This window comes from Cephus cinctus, unplaced genomic scaffold, assembly GCF_000341935.2.
Source record: "Cephus cinctus unplaced genomic scaffold, Ccin1 Ccin1_scaffold0215, whole genome shotgun sequence".
Classification (NCBI taxonomy): Eukaryota; Metazoa; Arthropoda; class Insecta; order Hymenoptera; family Cephidae; genus Cephus; species Cephus cinctus.
In genome coordinates, this window is record NW_014332933.1 from 3,404,494 (window position 1) to 3,429,850 (window position 25,357).

Genomic DNA, 25,357 nt, shown 5'->3' on the forward strand with positions numbered 1-25,357 from the left:
GTGTTGAATTCAATGCTTCCATTTTATTACAGTAATTTCTATTGTTAATATAAATATATTTCGTTTAAGACTTGATATGCAATGTAATAATTAATAGGAAAGTATCAATGTACATTATACGAGCTATGTATCAAGTATATAAAATTCTCTTCCCAGTGTTATGAATATTTGGTCAAATAAATATGTAATTAATTTATGACATTCTGTAACAGATGCTGGATGAAACATAACCTAAACTAGTGTGTCAGAATATAAAATGATGCTCGAACTAACTTAAAACTATTTTTGAAATTTTATCTTGTTAAATATTAGGTCCTTCTTTTCATTTATTAAAATAAGAAGTTTTTCCTATATAAATACATGTAGTAAGGTTTATAAGGCAATTTCCATTCATTTTCGTCAAAATCATGACTGCAATAAACAAGAAATTACGGGTGAGAAAATGTCTTTATACTATACCATAATTATATGGCAAGCATTTATTATGATCCAAAAAGAAAAAGATTGTTATAGCAACATATATGTATATAATATTTATATCATTATTGTAGATACTGGCTATTCATGGATATCGTCAGTCTGATATTTCTTTCAAAGCAAAATTAGGAGCATTAAGAAAGACTTTCAAAAAGCAAATTGAATTTACTTTTGTAAGAGCACCACATGAAGTACCTAGTGCAAGTAACAATAGTAAGGATAATTCAGAAACAAATGGTAATAATTCCTTTATTTCGTAATTATGATGATTTTAGTAATGTTATTATTAATCTGCAAAAATCACTGTGTAGGATATGGTTGGTGGTTCAGTACCCAAGATAAGACATTCAAAGCTACTATTTCAAGTGATCTATCAGTTGGGTTTGAAGAAAGCTTAGCTTTAATTGAAAGTGTCTTTGAAGAATCAGATCCATTTGATGGTATACTTGGATTTTCACAAGGCGCTGCTTTTGTTTCAATATTATGCGCCATGCAGCAAAAGAATTGTAATACTCAACTTACAATAATCTAGAAAACTACTTATCTTGGTTAGAAATTAAAATGCATGTCATATTTTTGCAGTGACCCCAATTAAATTTAAATTTGCTATTATTATATCAGGCTTCAAGTCATTATGTGCTGTTCACCATATATTTTACATGGAAAAAATTACTTTGCCTACTCTACATGTCTATGGAGTAGGCGATCAAGTTATTCCTGTAGGTAAGAATATTTCTTTCTTGCAAGATTTTCTTTAATATGCAACTTATTATTGAAACATGTTAGGTTCAAATTGACTTAAAATAAAATGTATTGTTATAGAAATGGCAGAAGAATTAGCTGAATTATTTAGCAATGTAAGTAGAAAGATACACAAGGGAGGACACTATGTTCCAAGTAAAAAAGATATATATAGTGATTTTATTAGTGAAATGTTAGAGAGTAAATAATAGTATATATCTGTGAATATATTATGTATAAAGAAAAAGAATAAGAGAACTTAATAATATTAGTAAATTTATTACAAATTACAGAATTGCTAAATATTAGATCACGAATTTAAGTATAAATAAATACCAAGAACGAATTTCGATTACTTAATTTACTGCTTGAAAATATCACATAATAGGTTTTAATATACAACAAAATTTGAAATTATGACACATGAATACAACCTGAATGGTAATACCAGTGAATTAATAACATTGGGAAAGGGAGCAGGGGAAAGAATATATACTTCATACAATTTGTAATATATACTTTTAAATTATTGTATTATTAAAATCTCAAACTTTACCATTACCGTGATAAAAAAATTGTATCGTTACAAATTATTTCAAAATTGATTGTGTGAAAAGAGGACCTTCTGCTTATCAATTTACAAGACAATTTTCTGTCACAACTTGAATTTTTCCAATTCTGACTAAATTGCACTTGGACACCTTTTTAAATTATTCCAGATGAAATCATGTTCCATAGTATGGAATTCGTTAGTAAAATCAAATAAATGTTGTCTCTTAAGTTCCACAATTTGTAATTTCTCTAAGGGAAAAGTGTCGAGCAATTGATCACCACGTGAATTTGATAAACTTTGGAAGGCATGTGTCTACAAAACGATCTATTAATAATACAAGTAATTGTTATTGTTAATAACGTTTCTAACATGCCTTCACACATTCACACTGGTTTGCTACTTTCAACTGTGTTCATACGTATCATGTGTTCATGTATCACGATTCAATGTCCAATTGTTCACATACTTTAAAATTTCTCTGTTGTGTATCACGAAATTGTACCTAACTACAAGACCAGCTTAGGATAAGTGATTAAAAAAATCAAAGGATAATATTAATTTATCATAACAAGTAAACAAACAACAGTACTTTCAGGCAGAGGAGAGTTTGTTATGCTGTTGACAAAATCGAGTCAATTCAGGTTTTGAAGAAGTTACATCAATCAATATCCTGGTGAAAATGTTTTAATTTTTCTGAAATAATCGTATATCAGGCTCTTAAGTTTTAATACAAACGACAGCATATATTCTCATGATAATACAAGTTGAATTAAACTATTACGTTTTGTAATAATTTCATACAAGTTGATAAACCCTTTAGTATCTCTCCTACATTTAGGAGCAGTAATTATTTTAAAAAATTGTTATAGGTGCAAAGAAATATCTTGTGCCTAATGAACAATGTTTATGCTTGATAGGTTCAATCGAGTTGAGTTAATAAATTTGTGTCATTTGAATGGTAACAAGGTACACGTGCAAAGTTGCGTGATGTTGGTAAAATTAACTGCCCTGCTCATGTGTAAGCATTTCTCCTTATCTACGATATTAATATTACTAGACCAGTCTCAAAAGCCTCACATTTTTGTTTCCTATGGGGGAGGGAAGGGGGGCACTTGCAAAACCATATTAACAGAACCTCTTTGGATATTGGATAAAGTTAATTAGTGTTAACTCGCAATGAGACAAGCAATAGAATAGATTAGTGTTTAAGGAGAAACAGAAAAATCTTTCACTACAAACAAGACTCGTTTTGCAAAGGAATAATTCAGTTAGATTTCAAAATAGTATAAATTACTTTAAGGATTCTTCCTGATTTAATAATTGTAATGAAATAAATGGATATATTTGAATGAATTTTTTCTTGTTTTGGATACAATTTAGTAATTTTGAAAGACATTCGTGGATGTGGTTCCTTGTGGTTGTATTGGCTTCGTTCAGGCAATTAAGTCTACAAAATACTTGATCTTTTGTTGGATCGATGATATGATCCATTGGGACTATCTAATGTTTTGACTACAAGGGGTTCACCGATATTAGAAGAAATGTGATTCTAATATCAGTATCAAACTCGTGTATATATATACATGTATATATATTTAATATTCACATTGCTCATTCATGGACTCTCCAATGCCTGTTGGAGTTATGACGATTATTAAAGAATTGAACTCGATACTTAATCGTCGATTAATTCGCAGTAATTCATTGTGATTCAAGGAGATTGCTCTTGTCCATTAGCTTCTTGAGATTTCATCACATCAGGCAAATCAGGAGGTAATGAGAACGGAGTCATTTCAAGTGGTTCAAACTGTCCATTCTCTTGGCGCACAGCAAGTCCTATCAATGCAGGGGATTGTGCTTTAGCCGTAGCCGACGTAAGACCATAATCCGAGAGAAATTTCATATCAGACATCAAAACATTGTCCTTGTTATATAGTTGCTGATTAACAGGTGGTATCTTCAATATACCTAGAAGAAAATTGATACAAGAACATAATGTATTGATGCATGGTAGTTAAAAGCATTTTCATAATGATTTTGAACAAATCATCATGCTACTGATGAGAACTAAGAAACATGTTTTAAATGATAAAAAATTTGATTCTCACCTTCAATAATTTTTTTAAGTTCAATCACAGATGTATTATCCTTGGCATCAGTGAATATTGTCATTTTCTTTCTCCTGATCATCAGAAATACGTCCTAAACGAAGGAATGAAATAAGTGTTTCTAGGTTAGAACATGTCAAAATATAAAGCTATTATTCAACGTATTATAAAACAAATCGGAAGCAAACCAAATAATCACTTACCATTATGTATCTAATTATTCCTAATTACAGTAAATTCGATTATTCGAATAATTCGGAGGTATGCACTGTATGCTGTTATGTTTATCTCCAAGGCCTCAGGTTATGGATGAAAGGTTAAAATAACCTGCCAAATGCAAATGGTAGACTGACACGAAAAGTACTTTTGATGGCGCTTCCAATAAACGAAATGTTTAGTAACTGTTTGTTTGTTCTACCAATCACGCAATTCTCCTTCCTTACCAAGTAAGTTCATGCCAACCAAAAGTATAATTCTCATGCAGTTGTTTAGCACAAATTGAACAATTCCATTGGATATTAATTAAAAAAGTCGAATTTGTCCGGGTAATTTTACAGAGGCCTATTGGATTCGGAGTTACATATCATCGACTCAAACTAAACGAACCCAATTTCCACTGACCATCTAATGGGAATAGCAAATAAAAGCTAAACGCAATATAAATTTGCCAGTTCAATGTGAACCGAACCAGAGGACGGACAATCGTGATAGAACGTTCCTGAAAACGATTGGCTCTGCTGGTTGATTTAAATTTCTGACGTCATGCGCGAAACAGCCCATCTGTCCGCGATGCTTCTTCATGTCCAGCTGTCCCTCGTTTTGGCAGTACGCTGAGAGAATATTTTCCGAGTGGCCATCACCGTACGGTTTTTGGTGAAAGTGCATAGCCCTGAATACTGAGGGTGAAAATTCAGCGTTAGTGGTACGCTCGTTACTTAGACGATCGGTTTTTTGTTTGGAGGTGATTCTCTTAACGCGGAAGAAAAGGCTCGCGGCAACGTGTAACGGTATCAGCAAGCAGCGCAACACAGAACGACCTTCTGATACTCGCATAAGGCAAAGACGTACGCAGCATCCTGTTCTAGGATTAAAAAGCAGCTCGCTCGTAAGAGGAGTTGGGTCGCAAGAAGCGATCATAGATAATTCAGAACCCGTTGGACTCTTGACTTTTGGAGACCTATTACGCCAGTGAGAGTAACCCTACAGGGACATTCAATACACACGCTACATATTCAACGTTTTACCAAGTTCGGGACGACCTAGCCGTTCGTCAGGAATGTCCACTCCTGCGAGAAGGAGACTCATGAGAGACTTCAAGAGGTAGACATCGTTTTCAATTATATTATCACGGCTAACTGTTTTTCTTACTATGCTACCTGCTTCTTTAATTATTATCGCGCGTCTAACTTCTTCACGATTCTTTCAAAGAAATATCTACATCAACGCACTTATACATCCTTGTCCTACACGCCAACGTCATCGTGACTCGTGCTTCTAAGTTATTATTAGAAGCCTGCGATAGCGAGGCGCGTCTTATTTTCGTTCACGCAAATATTTGATTCGGCCTAGACGCGATGCTCCATGGTACTGGTTAAATTTGCTCATCTATCTTAATTATACAAAGTCATTTGTCTCTTATATTACATACTTCCCAAATGACTTCTAGCTACTGCACTGGCAGGATATTTAGGAAGGTTGATAAACACAATAGCTGTGTCTTTCACCTCATCCCAATCTTTATACCTGTGACTCACTTTTATGAGTTCAACTTTCCTTTTGGATACATTTAGAATGATGCAAACTTACATGTCTATTTTGTGTATTCCTGGATATAATATTTACTCCCTTATAACTTATTACTAGTTCTTTTCAATTATGAAAAATATTTGTCATACCTTATAATATTTGTTTCTTTTATTAGAGGTTTGGAAAGTAGTTTAATTAGAGAAAGTTATAATACTTGGAGAAACTGATACAGAGATTATTTGCTATTTTTTTTATGTGTTAATATAATAAATTATTTCTATTAAACTTCATAGTCTTAAACATTATATTTTGCTTTTTCTTTTGACAGGTTACAAGAAGATCCACCCACTGGAGTGTCAGGTGCACCAACAGATAATAATATCATGATATGGAATGCAGTTATATTTGGGTAAGTTCTAATTTAAAGAGTTTTATATTTTTCCTTGTTAAGAAAGGAAAAATTTATATCATTTTGAAATTAGTACTTTTTTCAAATCTGATAATTTGTTTGTTGAATTATATAATTACAGACCACACGACACTCCCTTTGAGGATGGTACTTTCAAACTAACAATAGAGTTCACAGAGGAATATCCAAACAAACCACCCACAGTGAGATTTGTCAGTAAGATGTTCCACCCTAACGTATATGCCGATGGAGGAATCTGTCTAGACATATTACAGAACCGCTGGAGTCCAACGTACGACGTCTCTGCTATTCTGACATCCATACAGGTAACTACACTCTTTATTGATTATTTTGTGTTTTTGAGCTTACATAAATGATTGAAGAAACATAGCTATGTTGAGGTTCCTTCTCTAAAGAGCAAACCAATAATTCCTATGTCAAATAATTCATCTAGCGTTGCATGAAAACATAATTACCAACATTTTTTACAATAATTTGTTGATATTTTATGTGTTTTCCTTTTAATTCCAATATTTAATGTATATTACATACTGAATTGCATAGAATACACGATGTGCAGATAAAATTATAAATATACAGGTTTATTTAGCTGAAATGTAACGTGCAGTTTGAACGTAGAAAACTACTAATTTCTAACCGAGTAAATTGAGCTGGTGTGTTGAATCTGGATAGTCCCGGATATATGTATATCTTTAGTAAACTATAAAATGTATATATACACGTTGTTTAATCCATAAAACAAAGAATTTTAAATGTAAAGTATGAATGTGACTCGCTTTATCGTGCATGGTGGCTTGTATTTGATGCTTACACCGGCTGATTCTCCGTTCCTCATGTAATTAAAATATTCGTAGCACGTATCATCGTCGTACTCGTGTAATATTATAAGTAAAGTACTTCAGTTTTTAATAAAATTCAAGATACTGCATAGCATGATTCTCTGAACTAACAGATTGAACCATCACCAATTCCTAAAGCTCATTGAAGTCATTGCATAGCAATATTATAAAATATTCTGTGGGACAGTAACAATTTCTCACTGGACCAAATGGAGCTATCGACATCGTGAGACAACTTAGCCGATTAAAATTTCAGACATGAAAATACGAACGCCTACCGAATGATATTTAACGATTGTGTAAATACTGAAGTGGAAGATATTCTCCTGTAGTGAATGTCTTTCTTAAATAAATTATTTATTAAATACTAATCTAATCTTTGATAGGAAACTGTATTTTGCTACAAGTAAAGCTACTGACAAAAATTAGCCAAAATTTATATTTGCCTTAACAGCGGTTGCAATTCAGCAAAGTCTAATTAACTTGTTATAAGAAAAAGAAATACCTTTCGCCTTGTTTATAAAAATCAAAGGAATCTGTTTCAAGCTTTTTGATTCACTAATATTCCATATCTTTATAAAATAGTGATTTTCATTCTACGACTTTTCTCAGTGTGGCCATTTCTATTAATTATACCAAGGTAGTGTTTATTAGTTCATGGGTAAATTGGTATATGGACACTGAGGACAATTAAGAAAAGAGATACATAGCGAGAGAGAGAGAGAGAGAGAGTGAGAGAGAATGTGTATGTATGAATTATGTATGTATGAAGGAGAAAGAGTTTGCCCAATTACATACATATAACAAGTACGACTTATGTGGTTGCAGTCGCTGTTAAGTGACCCGAACCCGAATTCACCTGCTAACTCGATGGCAGCACAACTGTACAAAGAGAACCGACGCGAGTACGAGAAGCGAGTGAAGGCTTGTGTGGAGCAGAGTTTTGTGGATTAGTGGCAGGTGTACTCGCCGCTGTCGCAGCATTGATCAGCCAACCATCAGACGCAAGGAGAACGTGCCGCCTTACCATGCAGCGAATGCCAACGTTTGGCATGTCACTCCCTAAAGAAAAAAAAGAAGAAACCTCCATTCAAGTACCATAATGTGCAACATTAGACCGAATTTTTACAATGTTGTATAATAAATTATTATAAAATTGTGTATTTATTTATTCGACATTCGAAGAGAGAGGGAAAGAGAGGAGAAAGAGAATGAATAAGAGGAGGAACGAAAATAAATGTGAAATTGTGAGAAAGAATGGAACAGGAGGGTGGAGGAGGAGGAGAACGTGAAGATGAGTGATGAAGAGAAAACTATGCGAAATTATAAATATTTAATATTAGGATTATTATTATAATATAGTTTTCTTGTTTCTATGCTAGAAGCAATTTCCCTTATGGCAAGCGCAGTCTTGTACTTCGATTTAATTTTAGTACTTCATTTAGTACCTAAATTTGTCGATATATATATATATATACACACACACACAGACACAAAAAAAAGATGTAATAAAAATACATAACTCCAATTTATATTTTCATTATTAATTGAACACGCGGTTCTACTTTTTAGTGTATAATTGCCATCGAGCAATATTTCCAATTAGTGATGTGATGAGTGTCGCTAAAGCCCAGGTGCTATCGAACTTTCCTTTTACAATTTAAATAAATGAATTGCAAATGTGTGTTTCAGTCTCTTTTGGATGAGCCAAATCCGAATTCTCCAGCGAATTCTCTTGCGGCTCAATTGTATCAAGAAAATAAGCGCGAATATGAGAAAAGAGTCGCAACGGTCGTTGAGCAGTCTTGGTTGAACTTTCAAGAAAGCCATACGGAGGATCCTCGCTGACATTAGGTAGAATTCTTTTTTTTGTATTAGTCAATATGTATTTATCGTATATCACAATTCCATGGATATTGTGTGCTACATTGTGCGTTTTTGGATTTCAGGTTCTTCGAAGAAATAAAAGAAATGGGAGAAAAGGAGAAGCAGATGTAGAGGCAGACTAATAACATGGAGTAACGCCATGAGCATATGTGATCATCATAATTATACATATACTTCATATCATTTTTTAGCTCATCCACAATGTAATTTTTAGATATTCTTCGAGTAATATTAGATTATGCACACTAATAAACAATAAGTATATAGAGATTAATGCACTTCAGATTGAACGTTTGATGTAGTGAATTTTTAAAGAAAATGTAGTATTGGGATAAGAGGAGTGATAAGATGGGAATAAGACACAAATTTTTCTTCATTTAGAAATTTCTTAGGAATATTTAACAGTCTGCTATGAACGACCGTGTCGTAAAGATAATTTTAGCAGGTATTTGTTAAAATGAATGGTCAGAATCCATTTATCAAAGAATTTATTGGTCAACAAAACCATATATTGTAAACGAAATCACTTACTCATATACATAATTACAGTTACCGATGTAATTAATTGATCAGTGTAATTAAAAAGAATTGCCAGTAATATTCGAAGCAGCTGAAACTCTAATGACAATATTTCACTGATTCCTATATCGTACTGAGAGACGTATTTGACATTGTATAAGAAACGAAGCTGTAAGTTTAAAATAATTACGGTCAAGTTAGGAACCTCTAATCTTTAATTGAAACAAAAATAATGAGCTGGTCTTTAGAAAGTTTGTGTGTAATTCAAGTGGTTACATTCTGCTACGATTTTTCTTCCTTCTCCTTATTGTACCTCTCCAGTTCCTTAAGAAATTGTGCTTTTGGTTTCATTATATTAGGTCTATCTCCTCGACACTTGGGACAAAACCATTTACCTTTGGGTTTTGTACTCAATGAAACACATGAGAAATGGAACCACTCGATAGGACAAAGATCATTATCACAGAGAATCATCTCTCCATACGAGATCTGATCGCAAAGACAATAAGTTGGTTCATCTGGATCTATTGTCAAATCGTCTTCTGGAGGCGGTGGTGTATCCTCGCGATGTTGATTCTGCTGTGTACCCTGCCGAGCTTTTCTTTTCTTCTTCTTACCAGTGTTTGTTGCAGCAGCTTTCTTCTGGTTGCAATTATTGGCATTAGAAAGAGTAGCTGAACGAGTTTCTGTCATGACAATCATGTCCATTGCATGTGCAGATTCTACCAGGGTTTCTGTTCTTGTTCTTCGCGCACGTTTTGGTTGCCGTTCTGTAACACTAGTGTTACCAGTAGTATTTGTATTGACATTTGCATTTGATTCTCGTGCTGGTTCTGTGCTCTCCTGTTCCTTGCCAAAATCTGTGAGCAAAAAATGTATTATGGTTTACCTGTCTATCCTTGATATAAAAGAAAAGAAAGTATGTCGAATGACATATATATACCTAAATTACGATAATCTAGATCCAACTGGCGGCATTTATTTTCTATAAGCTCATGGACCTGTGATACAATTTGTAATTTCTCATCACCAATTTCTTGGGCTGCAATCAATGCTTGTTGTATGCGAAGTAGGGCCTTTCTTCTAGTTGACACATCTGTATCTCCTCTTAGCACCTCCTGTTGCTGATCAACCTCACGTAAGTAAGCTGAATTGAAAAAAATCCTTTACATGTAATAACACAAAAGACTATGCGTAAAATACGTTTACAGACCTTTCAGTAAAAGATAGTTTTTAAGCATAAGGATTGTTCATTATATGTGTAGTATGTTAGAAATATCGAAAGATACAACTTACTTTGACACGACGCGTCTAGTTCACGAAGACGTGAAACTTTTCTTTGCAGATCATTTGGTAAATTTTCCACACAATCCAAATAATTTTCGATATAGGTCGCTGAGTAAAGAGCATCGACAACTGCTTGGTTTAACATTTTTTAGTTTAAAATATGTCTTCCCATTACTTAACGAACTAAACGTACAAGAAAATATAGTTTTCACTGAAATAATAGATAAATTTCACAATTTGTCCAACCATTTGTTTACTTAGGCATTTGGATTTTGATGCACCTACATCAGATACTTTATATAGAAAAGTAGAGTCCCTCTAGTAAGAGTCCGGCCAACGGTGGGGCTTGTTAGTGATTGGCTCCGCCATATTATGGGCTCTTTCCGGAATAGAATGGTGTGTGTGAATACGTATATGGGAGAGATTCGCATTGTGTAGTTGGGTAGTGTTAGCCCTGTACGGCGGGTTGCCTGTACTTGGCGCGAGACTCGACCGAGTCTCGCGCAATGTCATGGTGATGCCAAACAAGCCCTTAATATGGTGTCCCTTCCGGGTGTTGGCTTCTTTCTAGAGGGACTTTATAGAAAATATGCTCAATGCGCCATCTTAACATAATATAGTTCAACTATACTATATTCAAATTTTACAATAGTGTCGTTCAGCATTGTTTAAGAAAGATTACCTAAATGAACATAATACACTTTCGAATTCTGAGAGAATCATTGAGAATATATAAGTCACTTTTTGTATTAATAAGTGTAAACGAAAATAATTTTTTACAAGGCATAAGTGAATCAAGCCAAAGTACATCCGTAGGTGAATTCTCTACGGATAAAGAAGATCTACCAGAAATAGTAGCTCAAGGATACTTTCAAAAATTCAATATCAAAATATTTCAAAGAAACCCATAGGGAATCTACTGTGATTAAATGTATATAAATGTATTAATATTGTAAGTAATATTTATATTGAAATAACGTTTACTAAACGAGTCTTTTCTAAAATTACAGTAGTGTTTTGACCAGTTAATGACGTCACAACACTCGGTGCAGTCTACCAATCGCGTGAACCAACGGTATTTGATTTCGCTCGCCAAGGAAGAGTCGTGCTTGGTGCTCCTGCGAGTAACGAATCCACTGACCGGATATTGTAGAATTTTCTTTATATTTCAACGGACTTCTGCCAAGCATATTCTACAATGACGTCTACAGGAACATTCCAAGGTTTGACCGACAAAACCCGTAACTCCAGCAAGTGAGTAACAATCTTTATTTCCAACCTAGTACAATATTTATGGGGTTGACCATAGAGGGTTTATGACCTTTTTTATCCCGCCACTCTTTTTTTCTCATGTCGAAGTGCACAAAGATTCGCGGATTATCCATCTTGCCCATCTAACGAAGATGATAAGTTAATCAAATCTTTTGATCAATGTACCGTAAAGATATGCCTCGTTGTTATGAATGATCTTATGTGTCATTTTTATTTTTGTTGACATGACAGCCGACTTGGAATGTTTTCTCATGATTCTCATGTTCCGGTTATAGTCGAATTTTGATTTTACAACCGGTGTAGCCGGTGCTCCGTTTTACAGAGGCATACTCACTCTACAACGGGTCAGTTTAAACCGGATACAACCAGATAAATCTTGCCTTCTGTCAGTCGTGGCATTTCTTACTTTTTGCCTCTTGGTTGGGGAAGCAACGAACTCTCGTCAAAATCCTCTAACTCCTTAGAGATTTTAAGGATTTACTTACTCAATTGCACATTATTGTAATTCCTATTTTGATAAGATCACGTAGTCATTCTTTAGATTCGTAGATTATATGTCGCTACGATATTCCTGAATCCGTTCTACCGGTAGAATGCAAATATAGTATAATGTCCTTCCGGATTTATTCCCTATAAATTATTTCAGATAAACTAGAATTAAGTAAACGGACTAAACCTTCTAATATACATTTTTATTGACGCTAAAAAATCTCAACTGCATTTCTTTGTTCAGAGTGTGACTACTAGCTATTCCAGGTAGAAATAGCATTAGTAACTTTGCATAAATAACAATAGCAAATATCGTTTTAATTCTACTAACGTACGCAACGCACCGGAAGTAACTATCCCTTTGTGAGTATTCAAAATTCTATTTGATTATGCCATTCCTTTTCACAGATTTTTTATAGCTATTGCCAACGGCTTCTGTAAAAACCGTACTTGTATTTCTTTCTCCAAGGGTAGCAATACCGATTTCTTATCGATGAAATGGAATTGCCAGCACCTGTGCGTGCTGCGTGCAGGAAAAGGGCAGGTGCTGATATACGTGGGGTGAATTTTTTGTTAAGGCGATGAATCATCTTACTTGTTGCACCCTCGCGAACAGTGACCATTTTAGAATAAAATATTGTTATATTCATTGTGTGAAATGTCAGAGCTGTGAAACATATGTAAAGCGTTATTTTATAGATAAATAATCTTATTTCTAACATAGGAAATACCCATTATTTGCTATATTCTCTTAGGGTTTCGTTCCACGCCCTTTCTTTTTACTGCAGTGGAAAAAAGAAATCGATAATCCGCCAGGTATCTGCTTTACCGACGGAAATCTTTTTCTCGTTCTACCGAATGAGTCCTTTCATAAATGTAAAAGTTCGTCGGTTTCATTAAAGGTGGCGCGAAATACACCGAGTAAATTCAATCTCCAAAGAATTGTATCTTTGTTCCTTCAGAATTGCAACACCACTCTAATTTTCTACCCTTGGCTTATCCTTGGCTTGGATTGTCCTCAATCCTAATTCGTTCCCGGATGCCGTAAGTCACTCCTACTATAGATAATCAATGACACTTGAAATTGATTCAATTCGTTCTCTACTCGATGGTAGCAGCGGCAATTATTTCGAATATAGTATTCGCAGAGCGAGGCGCCACTAGGACATTGGTAGCCCGGTGCATGCTACTGGCTACGATTTCCATCTATGGGTATGACGAGGGACATGACGCACAAAGAGAAGCAGCACGGAATAATCTGGAGAGAGCCAGGTCGCAACGAGTTGCAGAATAAAATTATATATGTACACCGATTGAATTTTCTGTGATACCCTCTATGGGATAATCGTACTCTTTCCATTGATTCCAGGCAATTTTCTTGAGTATTTTTTTCATGACCTGCAATCGCTCGAACGGACTGAATGATCTATGGATAAAATCTCATTGTCAATAAGCATTTGGAAAGACAGATTTATATGCCACTTTTGCCATTTTCTTATCATCCAATTTTTGGTCATCTTCATTATCGAACGCTCAAGTCAGTCTAAAGTTACGGATTGGCTTACCTATGTCAAACGAAGAATCAGTGGCTGGTTGTATACTATATAAACCGCAAAGCATCGCAGGCCGTGTTTTCATTAAACGTATAGCAAGATTTTGTTATTGGTGAGATATTACTAAAAATCCCTTCGTGGATGCTTTGCTTCTAATGGTGAGATAGAAAAATTTGGATGCCTCGAAGAATGGATATCTTTACCGTTACCTTTTTTTAGGGATTCTATAGCTATATGTGTAGGTAGGTCTCTTTATGTTCTCCTAAAGATCCCCATAGAAGTTTCTCGATGAATATCTATTCTGGCCGACATTTGGCTTACTCGTTATGCTTTGTTTACGTGACCCTAGGGTTCCTTTTTGGGTTCTCTATGAAATTTTTCACCATCACGCTTCGTTCCACATAGTGACTGACATTGAAATACGTATTTGGCTACGGAGTAAAACCATTTGACTCAACCTGTGATATATTCGCTGCTTGGATCGTATCGAACTTTCGCACGTGGCTGTACACGTTCGATGTGGGACGAAAATAATGCACTTCCACCTCAACCAGATTCAAAGAGAGCTCAAAGGACTTTCTTGTTGCCAGAAACATTCCTATGGGTTGTCTCTTATCCTGCTACGCACTGAAGTCTCGTCTCTGTCTCGGCCATTCGTTTTTTTCATTTTTTACAATAGCAATTATATTTCAGACAAACACTGTATTGTCTCTTCCACCAATAATTAATGTACCGAACTTCAACAGAAGTGTAGCTCACACGTATGCATAAGACAGTCTATTGATAAGTAAAAAGTGATGGAACACCTCGAGGGATTATCACAAGGTTATGCAGACCTTATCTTGACGTTCTCTCTGGATTACTAGTTTCATCTGGTAAAATGGTATTATAATGATTAGATTTATCTCTAAGCCAATTAATCCTCACTTACGTAAATTTAAACTGTGCTGCAGCCTACATCGCCAAACTCAGAATCTCGAGTTTACGATCGCCCTGAATCCTCCAGGGCATCGGACGGTTAAAATTTGATGTCTCGCTAGAATAATTTTCAAACCCATTAGACTTTTCTTTGTCTTTTAGAACGTTCCCACGTTTTCAACGATACTCCGTCATTTTCCGAAGACAAAGGTATTAAATCTGAAACTTCAGGAGACTTGTACTCCCATTGAAGTCGTCATTGGTCAGTTCTCACCTTCTGCTACACCAGAGTACACGTACTACACATAGTAGTCCTATATAGGCGCGATCATCATCCTCCCAACTGGTAGACCCTTTGTTCTCTGAATTTTTCCTGTCCCTCCTGCACACATATATTCTGGTACCGCGCCGCCAGTCTCTCCGTTGTAGTCATTGAATTTTTTTTCTTCTTTTCATTTTTTTTTTCACTCTTCGTGTACACTATCGCGTGAGTAAGAGAAGCAAGAGTACGCCGAAGGCGCGTGGTCGGGACACAGGGCATTACTTACGCCGCGAACTTTCCTAAATGCCGGTTCACAAAGTGCCCGACGACGTTACGTTACGGGACGGTTATTCTCAAGTCGTCGCCTGGAGCATCGGAGAGAATGAATGACCCGTGCGTTCGGGATTAATGATTTAGAGAGACAATGATCGTGGAATCGTTAAATGGTATATCGCAAGGACATCTTTTAGTCACAAGGCAACGCCGATGAATATATCGTATTTTAAGGTTATCTAGAGATTCTATTTCTATCAGAATCGAATTCCCTCTGCCGGTAATCCTATTGCAATAATTTAATATTTACGTAGTGACGTAACCCTCACACTTTAGTCGAGACGTCTATCTCGCCATCCTGATCACAAGACGCTACTGTCCACCTGGTGCTGTTCCGAGTGTGAATGCCACTTAATGCGAGTCTTAAACGTCACGCACACGGCAAGCTTCAGCCGGGCGAGCGAGCAAACGTCCGGCGGCCGGCTCCATCGCGCGTCGTGCTACCGCCGCATCCACTACTCCACACGCAACTCACAATCTCCAGTGTTCCACAACCGGGAGTCGTGTCCATACCGTGCGCGTCTTCCTCGAGCTCAGAGTGCCTACCAATTGTCATAGGAAGGTATAGGAATACCTGTCCAATCCCTTGGCTGCGTATAACGCGATATACTAATTCCACGTCCAGACAGTTCATCCCCGGGAAAATTCTCAGCTCGCCACTTAGGCACGTCTCCGTTTGATCCTTCGGGTCTTTAAAATCGGCACCGCGTGATCCGTCGGTAACGACCTACCGTAACCTTTGACCATTCGCACGATCAGCGGACTCCTCCGAAGATATCCGGACACCTCGAAGATCGTCCACGAGACAACAATGTGGGCCGGACAGGATGACACCCAGAGATTTAAAACCAGGTTTTTGACACATCTTATTAAAATTTTTATATATACTCGGCATATAATTTTTTATTATTAACGTCAATAGGCACTTTTCGGCTATCCTGATACACGGGATACCTTTTTATCTTCTGTTACGTTCCATGTGACGTGGATAATTTTTGGTCAATTTTTCAGATCGTTTGACAAAGTTCTTTTTTTAATTTTTTTTTTCGTCACTTTATATCCACTGATTTTTTAAACACGGTCAAGATTTCTGTAGCAGGTCGATGCATCTTTTTTAAAGCATTTATCAAATGCATTCAGTCTTTGTGCGCGGGCAGGGAGATTTTTTTTTATTTCAAGTAAAGGGGCAAACCGGCGAGTACGCGAATGGGGAATAATGACCCTCGGCGACTCACGCGATACCAGACAATAATCGATAGCGGTAGAGTACGTGTCGCGAGGATGACGCATCCGGGCTTTACACGGTTTACTGAGAAATATTATCCTTCAACGAGCGTGCAACGCATAGTCAATTCTTTTTTTTTTTTTCGTCGCTCCAGCAAAGAAATCAAGTGGCTCTTATCTCGTTATCTCAGCCTCGTCTAATTCCACGTATCGTTTTATTCGATGTCTATCGTCACATAAGTCATGTACCTGGAGGGGATGCACAGTGTGCTCGAACGTTTGATACTTGTTGCGAATTTAAGAATACGAACCCTGAATTAGTCATATGTGTTCGAGGAGTATGGCGATAAAAAGATATTTCGTCATAGCCGAGGTCTCATATTTATTATTACGAACTTATCTTCTTCGAAAGTCCAAGATACGGGGATGACTTACCCTCCTTATCGGACGATGATTCGTCAAAAGGGAAATGCATCGAAATCCATGCTGGTATCACGGAGTAAATATTTTTGCTGTTGGTTAATATCAGGCGATACGTACAATAAATACACTGCTACCACATTCCAGGAGCGGTGGAAGTAAGCTTGTACGAAATCCTCGTACCCTCGTTTTGGTCGGGTGGATCTTTTTTTTTCATATGCTCTATCTCCATCCATGGTGGCGTTGCCATGCGGCTGCAGATCTCATAACGATACAAGAGAATGTATTCGCGAGTCGCAGCTGCTTGAATAAATTTTCGTAAAATCTTCACTCTGGAATTACGAGGATCCATCCTCTTTGGCTATTATTAGGGTCTAGGCTGTATGCTGGATTGTGCGCGATGTCTCGCGCGACTGTACCTAGACAGCAGGGAATGACTTGGCAGCTTGGTTACTACTACCTTTGGATTTGCTTGTATTGCCGGCATTAGCTATCTTGCCGCGTGGCGACGTGCTCGAATAATTTTCCAAGTCGGTGAGAAATCGAGATTCGTCCTGCTGGCCAGGAATTGCATTGCAATGGGGGGTTTTGCACTTTTCTTTAACGCCAGACACTTTCCCGACTATCGCGACTGGGTGTATCGAAGTCTGGTCGGGTGATACAAGGATACGCGATACGGCGATACTCGAGGAGAATTGACTGTCCCGCGTGGGCAGGACTTGTTTTCTTATGAAAATATACCCACAATGCCCACGGATATGTGATTGTCAGAAACGCTTTATACTATAGGTTTTAAATGTATTACTATAGTTATGAATAGTTGGGTCGATGAGAAATTGTGTCTCTATAGAAGAATACGATTTCTGCATTGAATGGTTAATGCTGATTTATTTGATATTCGCTCTGATTGTATTCTCTTGATTGCTGCGTGTAGATTTCTTATGTAAATTCAATGAAATTAAAGGGATCGCTGGATTTAATAAATCGGCGCCAGCGTTACTGCAGTTGCGTTGGATTTGCTCTCGTTCAATTTACAATCGATCCTATCAATTACGGTTTAATCAATCACGATCCTCAGCGTGGGGTCAGGTCTTCGACGATCACGGAATCGTGGAGGTCGTCGCTTTCAGTGAATTCGTAGTCGAGACCCGTTACACGCTGAATTACGATCATGTCTTTTCTTGCCTCAGGGAAATTATTTTCTCCTGAGAACGGCCTCGTTTCTTACCCGTGCAGACTCCCATGTAACTTACGATAAACACATTTTTTTTCCCCTCAATTTACGGAATTTACATTCGGGGATGTTGGACATCGAATTTTTATAATCAAATTAACTCCTCACTTGTCTGTGGTTATTATCTTAGCGATACTCCACTCGCTACAGAACGTTATTGCGATATCGTCAGAGTTCAGATAGGATCGGTGGCTACCGCGGATACACCTTGCGAGCTCTAGAAGTCTAAGGATCCCGGTCGGTAATGTAGGAATCCCAGTGGCGGCGTTATCATGGGAGCACCTCTTGGGAACGCGACATAAACGGGGGCTTCCCCGATGGAGGCGCAACGTCGTGAGAGACTCCAAGGCGGTCTTGTGTTAATTCTGATTTGAAAATGCGGCGAAAAAATGGGAGACGAGAAAAATTATTGAAAAAAAAAAATATTAATAAAGAAAATGACTTCGTACTCGCGGTCGGCGTGGAGTACTTTAATGTCTGCATTCGTGCAGTAAATCAAACAGTATTATCGCGTATTTCCTCATTACGGGCACAGTTAACCGCACCGACGTGAACTCCTACCTCGGGCCTCTCCAAGAGTCTGGGCTCTTAGTAGCTGTTAAGTCCGTTAACGATGGGTCAGCTTTGTTGGATGCTTGCATGGCTATATCGGTCATGGACCTCCTTCGTCTTCATCTTCCATCTCCTCAACTCTTAATTTTCTTCCATTCTTTCATCTGCCCTCGTGCCTATTCTTCTTATTCTATGTCCTCTCATTCCTTTCCGCCTGCTTTCCCCTTTTACCACGAGTCCTCTTAATCCACCCAATTGTCGGTAATTCGCGAGATAGTCCTCGGCTCGCAAAATGTCACACGTGGGTGGGTGGCTTACTGGATGCTGCATCTAGGAAGAACGGATACGCTTGGGAGATCTGATCAAGTTACAAATGACTCAATGTTAATTACACCCTTTTACAATTTAAACGAAATTCCTGTAATATATAGCTATACAGATGTACATTCACTTTGCATGGAAATCGATAAACGTCGATCTAGAAAGTTCTCCAGTTCATATAAATGTGTAGTGGTATATGTATATATAAAACATAATGAGAGTGTTCCATGGTATTTCAGTATACCTACTTTTTTTCATATATATATATTCCTGCATATAGTATATGCAAAATAGTAAAGTCTCTCAAGGATTCCTTGAGCAATTCAGAATTAATCATTGATGTTGCGAACTTATGTGGTTCTTCACTCGATGGTCCTTTCAGCCGCAGATACAAGGATGATATTTATTAAGGCCGTACGAATATTGTCAATCTATTCCATCTCCGCGATCTTTACCATACCGGGTGATCTTGTCGTGTACAAACTATGGTTTGTCATATTGCGCCCGGTTTTGGTATTTCCATAACAGTACGAACCTATGCTGCGCTCCTTCGGTCTCGCGGAGAATGCTTCTTAACCGTAACCTTACATGGAAACTAATCTAAACTCAATGAGGTATCGGCCTTTCGGCCTTATTTATTAACCGTTCGAGCGGCACCTCGATCGATCCTACGATCTCTCTTTGTCTCTCTCACGATGCCCAAGATTTATTACACTTTTTCGACCATTATTTTCTTATCCCTAAGCTCTGCTTACTTTCCAGACGTTATCGGTTCGCGCGTTCTTGTTTATTGGCAATTTCCTACCATCAGGTAGCCACTCGCAATGATACCTGTCTGCACAGATATAAATATTAGCTTAGATCTCGGAGAAATTTTTTTTTTTTAAATAAAATTTTTTTTTTAAGTATCCATGAAATTCTATTTATTGTCTTATCGTGAGAAATATACGGTGTCGTCTCGTTCGATACACATGGTCGGTAATGGTGGGCATATGTATATGTATATGGACCGTGTATCCTCCCAGTATTCACGGTGTCCAATTGCAGTGGGAACGTACATCCCCATGTCCCTTGTCACGTTTGCCAGAACCATTCTCACATTCTCGGGTTCCGTTTCCCATACGACCGGTTACGATTTCATAGCGACGATATTCGCGAAACCTTGAGAAATGCGGAAAAATGCTTAGTCGAAATTTGGACGGTTCAATACGGTGACTGTGTGTACCAGGAGAAAATTATTTTTTCATTGATTATCGTCGGCAATGACATACCGCGAAATTTCATCTGTTACGCTGCTATTGACTATGAATGACTATCTTGCTGCGAATCTTTTTTTTTTTTTTTTCAATTTTATCAGTTCGCTTTACCTACCGAAAAAATACGTCACTTCCGTGCGATACGATTTCACTGAATCGATCGTGGAAACAACGAATTCCCTAGAAAGTCGTCACGGTTTTCTTTCCAATTTTTTTCCTCCATCGTCGTTTCACCTCCTTATTGAATTTGACGTGTAACACTGGTACGAAATGCAAGATCGACCGATCCCTCGAAAGCGTATCGCTCCACGTCCGGGCTTTCTCACTCGACGGATCTCACTCGAAATAAGAGAGGAAAAGTGGAGAGATTCGCATTGTTATCAAATTTCTGCACTTAGCGATAATAATCGAGAACCAGCAGCTCCTGAAGATTGACCGATCGCATCGAGTCTCATAAAAATGAATATCCATAATGCATCTTAAAAATATCTCTATCCCGTCACGCAGTCGCAGCATCCGAGATGCGGTCCATGATCTTGCACTTGGTTACGTCTGTATCGCGTAACTCGAACGTACGTATCTTAAGTCTCGAGCTATACCCATTCCCACTCACGTATATTATCAATAGCTATAGGTATACCGGTAACCTTACCAGTCGAATTTGACAGGATTATCGTACCGGTGCTTGGATCGTCCAACACGAGATAACTCGCCGGAAATAACCTCCGGTGTAACATCTGCTTCATGGACCCCAAGCGATCCTCTCGAGTAGTCCGAGGTTATCGTAACGGCGAGTTCGATCTCCGTGTTGTAAATACTCGCGGAATCGTAAAACACGTCATACGTGTATATCTGCCGAGTGTACCAGGACCGAGCGAGCAGCGTCATCTCTAACGAGCATAACGATCCAGGTTGATCGTCCGAGTCCCGAGTCTACGCTCCTGCGTCCTGGTAGTGTAATACCGAGAGTACATGATTTCATTTGCACCAGAAGTAACCACTTCCCTATGGCAAGGAGTTATATCACTATATTTTTACTTTGCACCAGGTGCAGAACGTTCCTCTCGCGCGGCATCGCCGGAGGCGCATGACGGATCAGGAATTTGAGTGTAATTGCACGAGTGCATCTCGCGATGAGAATTACCGGGTCAAGTCTGTTTTATCATTTACTTTACCGTTACGCTCTTTACCACGGTCGATAACCAAGGGACGCTTGGTTACTTAACCCCCCCCTGAAAACTTTACTACTTCGGAGTACGGGCAGACCTTTGATTGTTACTTCTGTGTCTCCAGGTTGTCTCATCGTTACTAAGGCACCTGGGTAACTACACCGCGGATTGAATTACACGGAAGGATGAACTAGTCGTGTGGATTAGACTTTACACGTTTCACTATCGTCCGCTGGCAGGATTTATCTTGTGGCTATGCTAACTGCCAACCTCGTCCTTAAGAAACCTGCTGGTTGAGCATCTACGTGCTGTCTTGGGAAGTCCTGGAAGCACGGTGGGCTCGGTGGAAAATATTCTCTCTCTCTCTCTCTCTCTCTCACACACACTCATTCACTCCTGGTATTGAAATTTACGATCGACCGTGTAATTAAATACGCGCATGTATCCACCTCGCAAATGGAATATTAAATTCAGCCGCGATGACTTGACATGCGGGAGAGTGATACCGTTTCTTTCGAAGACCCTTTCATTCGTATGCACCGTGACCTCTTGTGCACCTTGCGTACATTGTGCATGTCTTGCTGGCTTCGTATCAGAGACGGTAGCGCTTAATCTTATCTCGGACTTGGATAAGTGTATGTATAAGGATGCACTCCCTACGGGTACGGTAAAAATGCTTGTCGTATTCTCTATCGGCTTCCTGACTCTAACTAGTTCATTGAAATAAACTAGCTCGGGCTCTCGCGGTCGGAAATGCTGCGCCGGGATGGCAAAACGGTAGGAGAGGAAGAAGAACGGTCTAGACTGGAGCAGACAAGAGAAAAGGTACTGGTGCCAGTACCTACTGTAGGGTAGATATATACATACATATATATATATATATATTTATATGGGTGGGTAGAAGAGGGGGAACGTAAGTGGGAGGTGTTGGTGGCCGGAATCATGCTTCGGTGTGCATACTCTTTTTCGCAGTGTTCTTGCCTCCAGCGGCACTCCCAGCCAGGATAACTACGTACGTACGTACGTGCCTAATGCGTATGTACACAGGTACCTAGAATACCTACCTGGGCGACCTACCATCGCGTCCTATCATATCTGGTATAATGATTGACCGTGGAGCATAGGTACGCCATCTCCTTATTGTGCAATCTTCCGATTCTTTAAATGATTCTTACACGAAGCACGTAATGTTAATACTGGCGTCGTTGGACCTCTGTGATTTTCATTACTTTTAAATTTTACTTTTATCGATACCACGTGCGTGCACGTCTATCGAGCTCTCTGACGTCGCACCGACCTCCTAATCAATCACCTCTCTCTGTATCCCATTGAGTTTTCTTCGTGATAAGCCATCAATGAGCGTCCCACCGACGATTAAGGGAACAATACTATACGAAGAGTTTAATGGGAGCCAGGATGGCAAAGCACGGATTTGCTTGATGCTCCTAATTAGAGCTCGTAACGCATCAGAACCCCTTGACTTAGGTACGCACGAGCGTAGAGGATGGTCATTGCGTTTAAGGCCATTGCGCCCTGTCGCTGCCTTCGTTCAGGAGGAGTCACTTGGTTCTGCATTATGTGGTGAGAATTTTTTATTTGTTGAGGAAAAAAACAACATTTTTTTAGTTTCTCATCCGTTCTATGTACTTGGGGTGTCCCGTAGGCTATCTGCGCTCAAGTACTACCGATGCGAATCCAGAGAGCTCGGCGTTAAGCCACGAGCAAAATCGAGCTGTCACACACCGGAGGCCATGCTGAACAAATCGACTTTACTCCTGGGGAAGAGCCTCCGTTAGCTCCGTACAGTCTTATAAGAAAGTCCTTTACTCGCTGGCGTCTTCTGGATTTCGATAAGGCCTGTAAAGACTAATCTCACACTTGCATACTGTCCGGGATGACAGTTAGCACCACTGTTCGTTATCATTTGGAGTCGGGGCGGGTGCAAATTATAGGGTTTTGCAGCTCCTGCTAAAAAATTGCCCTGTCGCACTTCGGAGGCCATGCTGAACAAATTGATTATCATCGGCCACGAGCACTGGGTACCGCAGAACCTCTAACACGTGGTAACGTCCTGGCCTGATGCTTTGAGCTAAGGTGGTAACTGCCATAGGACGTAGAGTATCTCCTTGTCGTTAATGTGGAAACGATTGTTTCCATTGTGTATATTATTAAGCTAAAGATTGAAAATACGGTAATTTACGTATGTAGTGGACTCGGTGCAATTATTAGTTTAATTATTATTATTGGGATGCTGCGCATCCGTTTTACTACGTGTTTGCGCGGGACGTACTTTTGGAATTTTTTTTTTTATAACTAGGCAATTTCATAAAGAATACTTAATAATGCATGGGGACAATGATTGGAGTCGGTGGGAAAATATTTTTTTCGTCAGTTCAAAATCAGTTAATAAAATTACGTCGATTGCCTTGGGTACCAAATTAAATACCGTGACGTGGAGCCAAGCTAATTAATCTTCGGCCATCTTCATAGTGCATGGCAATGTCGTTCCGGTTTTGCCTTGTTCAATATGGCTTCCGTACACACCCACGTTATTTCGTTTTATTTATCAGACTCCACTGACCGTTGCATCTCTGTAGGTAATCAGAATCAGGTCCAAAAACGTCACAGTTATTCCTCGTTCGGCTACTGCACAAATTTCGCATTTAAATCTTCATACAACGGCCATCCTAAAGTTGATTATCGTTAAAACGAAGGAGTGTAGGGCCATTGATCTTTGAGGAAAAAAAAAGTTAACGATGATCTCGAAGCGCTAAATCCGACGAATCAAATGCCGATCCATGGAAAAACCACTGTATCGGCACCGTCTCTTGGGTTCCTTCGAAGGATTCATTGTTTTTACGCGATACTTGACTTGCTCGATTGATTCCCAAACTAATCGAGTCGCCATTAATCCCGATCGATTGATTTCCAATGATTTCTTAACTGTAAATCGTAGATGAGTAACGATCTCGAGAATAACGATCTCGAGAATAACGATATCGTTGTAGGGTCCATGAGATCGTTTCATCACCCTATAAGATCCTCGACTGTAATGCCCAATCGGGTTGGAATAATTTTACCATCCATTTTCGTAACAGGATATCCGCAGAGATACTGACTGACGAATACGCTACGGCCGATTGGCGAATCGCTTATTGCGACATCTGGGAATCGGCCAACCGTAAACATTACCTTCCTTCGGCGATCCTGAGACGTAGAGTCAAAAGGGAGCCACGGGTGTTCCGGATGTATTATAAAATCCGTCTCGCTTACCTGCGTCATAACGACGGGAAACGTTATACATATAATTGCAAGAACTTCCGAGCTTTCGGGATTCATCTTCTTACCGATCCACTCTGACGTATTAAATAGAGCGGAATGGAATCTGGGAGCCATTATAGTTACCGATCGATCCTCTGCGGATAATTCGTAGATCGCTATCCTTTGTCGAGAAATTCTTAGAATAGGACCATTACGAATTCTAGAGGGTACCTGATTCCAAGATACTAAAATCTAATCAGCCTACTGGACGCGGGGCCGTGAAAATCGACGTCACTTGTGCGTCTTCAATACTTCAGCCGCGAATCCGTGCTCCTCTTTTTAGCTACAGCTTTATACGGTCGTTTCTTATAACTTTTCTTTACGTCCTCGTCTTTTATTGTCTTTTCAAAAATCGTATATAGAACGTTCCACGAGGCGCTTTATACTGTGAAGTTGGCCGTATATCCGCGCAGATCGAAAAGATACACTTTGGATTTCCTCGAGCT

General features: G+C 38.5%; 4 protein-coding genes across 7 annotated transcripts; 2 read left to right on the top strand and 2 right to left on the bottom strand.

Annotated features, from left to right (window-relative positions):
* The first annotated feature begins 95 nt into the window (after nt 1-95).
* On the top strand, nt 96-1,564 carry LOC107265221 (esterase OVCA2). 3 transcript variants are annotated; one of them, XM_015734450.1, is made up of 5 exons: nt 96-434; nt 552-714; nt 789-983; nt 1,060-1,200; nt 1,300-1,564. In XM_015734450.1, the coding sequence occupies exons 1-5, from the start codon at nt 408-410 to the stop codon at nt 1,425-1,427; spliced, it is 654 nt and encodes a 217-aa protein (XP_015589936.1). In that variant the 5' UTR covers nt 96-407; the 3' UTR covers nt 1,428-1,564. The 3 variants fall into 3 exon arrangements, with proteins under 3 accessions (XP_015589936.1, XP_024938132.1, XP_024938131.1); XM_025082364.1 differs by having other exon boundaries at nt 1,060-1,196; XM_025082363.1 differs by having other exon boundaries at nt 1,099-1,200.
* A 670-nt stretch (nt 1,565-2,234) lies between these two features.
* On the bottom strand, nt 2,235-4,228 carry LOC107265224 (elongin-B). Its single transcript, XM_015734456.2, has 3 exons — nt 4,083-4,228; nt 3,880-3,973; nt 2,235-3,739 (listed from the first exon to the last, which is right to left on the bottom strand). Exons 1-3 carry the CDS (start codon nt 4,083-4,085, stop codon nt 3,483-3,485), a joined length of 354 nt encoding a protein of 117 aa, XP_015589942.1. The 5' UTR covers nt 4,086-4,228; the 3' UTR covers nt 2,235-3,482.
* A 317-nt stretch (nt 4,229-4,545) lies between these two features.
* On the top strand, nt 4,546-9,381 carry LOC107265222 (ubiquitin-conjugating enzyme E2-17 kDa). Of its 2 annotated transcripts, XM_015734451.2 has the most exons (5): nt 4,546-5,199; nt 5,954-6,034; nt 6,156-6,360; nt 8,587-8,748; nt 8,844-9,381. In XM_015734451.2, exons 1-4 carry the CDS (start codon nt 5,156-5,158, stop codon nt 8,740-8,742), a joined length of 486 nt encoding a protein of 161 aa, XP_015589937.1. In that variant the 5' UTR covers nt 4,546-5,155; the 3' UTR covers nt 8,743-8,748; nt 8,844-9,381. The 2 variants fall into 2 exon arrangements, with proteins under 2 accessions (XP_015589937.1, XP_015589938.1); XM_015734452.2 differs by lacking the exons at nt 8,587-8,748; nt 8,844-9,381 and adding an exon at nt 7,723-8,424 and having other exon boundaries at nt 4,576-5,199.
* Nucleotides 9,360-10,916, bottom strand: LOC107265217 (inhibitor of growth protein 1). The gene is made up of 3 exons (XM_015734444.2): nt 10,597-10,916; nt 10,244-10,447; nt 9,360-10,160 (listed from the first exon to the last, which is right to left on the bottom strand). The coding sequence occupies exons 1-3, from the start codon at nt 10,730-10,732 to the stop codon at nt 9,583-9,585; spliced, it is 918 nt and encodes a 305-aa protein (XP_015589930.1). The 5' UTR covers nt 10,733-10,916; the 3' UTR covers nt 9,360-9,582.
* Nucleotides 10,917-25,357: the final 14,441 nt, after the last annotated feature.